A 3,887-nucleotide genomic window follows, 5' to 3' on the forward strand; every position below is an offset into this window, starting at 1 on the left:
CCTGCTGGATCAGACCAGGGGTCCATCTAGTACAGCATCCTGAGAACATAGGAAGAGGCCTGCTGGATCAGACCAGTGGTCCATCTAGTCCAGCATCCTGAGAACATAGGAAGAGGCCTGCTGGATCAGACCAGGGGTCCATCTAGTCCACCATCCTGAGAACATAGGAAGAGGCTTGCTGGATCAGACCAGTTATCCATCTAGTCCAGGGGTCCATCTAGTCCAGCATCGTAAGAAAACAAGAAGAGCCCAGCTGGATCAGACCAGAGGTCCATCTAGTCCTGCCTCCATAAGAAGAATACTGACTGGAGAGTTTTATTTAGTCTCTCCCTCTAAGCTGTCCTTACCAAAGAGTTGCCTTTTGTGGGCACAACGAATACACTTTGCTACTGAGCCACCAGCCTTGCCTACTACCAAACCTCTGCAACCTTGAACCTTGGACCGGACCTGACAACCGGCTTTCCTGGAACCCCTGACCTCGGACTGGACTTGGACCAGCTGCCTGGAACTCCTTGAGCCTTGACAGGACTTTGGTAAACCTGCTCTCTGGAACCCCTGACATTTGGACTGGACTTTGGTCACTCTCTGCAGCCTTGCTTGTGACGTGCCCTGCTGGATCCCAGCCCGTGCCTCCTGGGGAAGCTACACCAGTACAGTAGGGTTTTCAAGGCAAGGGACGTTCAGAGGTAGTTTCCCATTGCCTGCCTCTGCACAGAAACCCCGGACTTCCTTGCTGGTCGCCCATCCAGGTATTATCGAGGGCCGCCCTGCTTAGATTCCGGGATCTGGTGAGACCGGGCCAGACGGGGCCTTCCGGGTCGGGGCCCGCCGCACTCACCAGTTGCTCTTCCAGGTGTGCCGGACGTGGGGGTCGTGGATGTTGTGCTTGTCCGCCTGCTCGTCCAAGAAGTCAAACATGTACTTGATGGCCAGCGGGAGGGCGCTACCACGGTGGGCGGTGCTGAAGATGGTCTCAAAGAGGTCATCGACGAACTTCTGTAATGTGCCCTGGTGGAAGGGGAGGAAAAGGAGGCGTCAAAAGGAAGAAGAAGAAGAAGAAGAAGAAGAAGAGGAGGAGGAGGAGGAGGAGGAGGAGGAGGAGGCTGGATTTATACCCTGCCCTCCTCCCCCCCTTTCTTTGTCCACTCACTCTCTCACATGGCCTTCCATGGAAAGAAGAAGAGGAAGAGAAGCGATTGGATTTATACCCCACCCTTCACTACCCGAAGGAGTCTCAGAGCGGCTTACAAACTCCTTTCCCTTCCTCTCCCCACAACAGACACCCTGTGAGGTAGGTGGGGCTGGGAGAGCTCTTTCAAGGACTGCTCCTGAGAGAACAGCTCTGAGAGAACTTGTGACTGACCCAAGGTCACACCAGCAGCTGCATGTGGAGGGGTGGGGAATCAAACCCGGTTCTCCCAGATTAGAGTCCGTGCTCCTAACCACTACACCGAACCACTATGCCAACACCAGAAGGGCCAAAGATGCTCTGTAGCAACGTAAAAAAATCCTATCTCGGCCAACATGACGAACCTTCCTGATGTTTTAAAAGTGCGCTGTCTTTTAAATGACTCTGTTCTGGAGATATCAATGAACATAGCCACCTTTTTATAATTGGCGACAAAGCTACGCCGGGAAAACTACCAATGAGTAATAGTTTTATGCAATGCTATACAATATTCGGTAAAATGCTTGGCTCCAGGGGTCATTTCCTGCAGGAGCGCACAGGAGCAGAGCTCCGGCAGTAAAGAGCCCAGGGGGCGGGCACATGCAACAAGCCCCACCCCCTGCTCCCAGCAGCCCTCAGTCAGAGCAAGAAGCAGCCAGGTAAGTTGCTGAGCCCCCCCCCCCAGTCCAAAACAGTCCAGTGGCACCTTTAAGGCCAAGTTTTATTCAGGCACAAGCTCTCCCTCCTCTGCGAGGACAGATCTGCATGTTTCCCCCCCCCCCAATAGCTAGTAATCCAAAAGAGTGCAGTGGAGCCTGAGCGGTGGGTGTTGCCTTCTGACACGCTTCCGGTGATGTCAGGGGGTGTGGCCTATGCAAATGAGTTATGCTAATGAGCTCCTGCACCTCTTTCTCTACGCAATGACCCCTGCTTGGCTCTATAAGTATGGCTCTATATGGTTTTAAATGTATATTTCCTTTTTTATTGTATGCCAGTAAAGGTTAACTGAACTGAACTGAACAAAAGTACAGGATCCTCCCAGTCTGACTCGCGTCTCCTGAAGCCGGACCACAGCCGCAGGGGACTTATTCCTCCAAGCGCCCCAAGTTGTTGCCCACTTTTGGGTTGGGAAATACCTGGGGATCTTGGGGGCGGAGCCTGAGGGGGGCGGGGTCTGGGGAGGCAAAGGACTTCAGTGGGGTACGATGCCCTAGAGCAGGGATGGCGAGCCTTTTAGAGACCGAATGCCCAAACTGCGACCCAAAACCAACTTATTGATCGCAAAGTGCCAACACGGCAATTTAACCTGGAGACTGAGGTTTTACTTTAGAAAAAACAACTCACACATTAACTTAAGATGATCCAAACAAAGTAAGGAAAGCAATCCCAAATGCTTTCATTTTCTTAAAATGATCTGGCAGAGAATTCAACCCTTTAATGGTGGTCTGGGCCTGGCTGGGGCGATGGCACGCGTGCCCACGGAGAGGGCTCTGAGTGCCGCCTCCGGCCCCCGTGCCACAGGTTCGCCACCACTGCCATAGAGTCCACCCTCCGAAGCAGACATTCTCTCTAGGAGAACTGATCTCCAGCAATGGAGATCAGTTCTAATCCCAGGAAATTTCCGACTACCACTTGGAGACTGGCAACCCTACCCAACACCCAATTTGGATCGAGACAGTAGCTACTGGGGAGAGAAGGGACTTCAGCCTCCTGCCCCCCCGGGGGGGGCTGTTTCCTGACCCCAAATGGCTTTGGGGCACTTTTTGCCCCTTTTCTGGAATGGCACATAAATGGAACAGATTCACAGAATAGAAGAGAAGAGAAGAAGAGATTGGATTTAAACCCCGCCCTTCACTCGGAGTCTCGGAGCGGCTTCTACCCAAAGGTGTCTTAGAGCGGCTTACAATCTCCTCTCCCTTCCCCTCCCCACAACATACACCCTCTGAGGCAGGTGGGGCTGAGAGAGCTCTCTCGAGAACTGCTCCTGAGAGAACAGCCCTGAGAGAACTATGGCTTGCCCAAGGTCATCCAGCAGCTGTGACTGGAGGAGTGGGGGAATCAAACCCGGTTCTCCCAGATTAGAGTCCGCGCACTTAACCACGACACCAAACTGGCACCAAACAGGAACAACCCTGACCCAGCTCATGAACAAAAGCTTGGTCTCGTTTGGGCCTTAGCCTTCACTGCCCACGAGGACCATAATTTCTAGCTGATTTATCATCTGCAGGTTTTTCATAGTTAATCACACAATTAAGCTCAACATAAATTTCCACGCCGAAGCCTTTTAGAGATCCCGACGGGACAGTGAAGTAACTGGCAATTCAATAAGCAAAAGGCATCTTTCACGTTTATGTTTTCAATCCCTCTAGTAGTATTTTTTTCCCTCCTCTATTATGCATCTCTCTCGCTCCTCTCCTCTTCCAAGGAGCTCAGGGCCAGACAGACGGGGTTGATCCCGTTTCATCTTCACTGCAGCTCTGTAAGGTACAGTAGGTTGAGAAGAAGAGGAAGTGACTTGTCCCCAGAGCCACTCAGTGAAAATTACGGCTGAATGAGAATTTGAGAACCTGGGGGTCCCCCCCCCCCAATTAATGCTCAACAATCTATCCCAGGGCTGAGTCATTATCTTGTAGGAGTTCCTCAGGCTGTGACGTGCTAATGGAGGAGCTTTCCTGAGGAGGTTCTTTTGTATATGGATTGGCTGTTGAAACTCTAATCT

General features: G+C 52.0%; 1 protein-coding gene across 1 annotated transcript in view; it reads right to left on the reverse strand.

Moving 5' to 3' along the window:
* Positions 1–3,887, reverse strand: part of LOC107109898 (plexin-A4-like) — a gene marked incomplete at its 5' end in the record, with an annotated part of 57,083 nt that overhangs the window by 46,658 nt on the left and 6,538 nt on the right. The window contains one exon of the mRNA XM_015410606.1: positions 839–1,008. Within this exon, the coding sequence (XP_015266092.1) occupies positions 839–1,008 (170 nt within the window). The remainder of the gene's footprint in view (positions 1–838; positions 1,009–3,887) is intronic.

Source organism: Gekko japonicus, unplaced genomic scaffold (genome assembly GCF_001447785.1).
Source record: "Gekko japonicus isolate JY-2015 unplaced genomic scaffold, Gekko_japonicus_V1.1 scaffold4091, whole genome shotgun sequence".
Taxonomy (NCBI): domain Eukaryota; kingdom Metazoa; phylum Chordata; class Lepidosauria; order Squamata; family Gekkonidae; genus Gekko; species Gekko japonicus.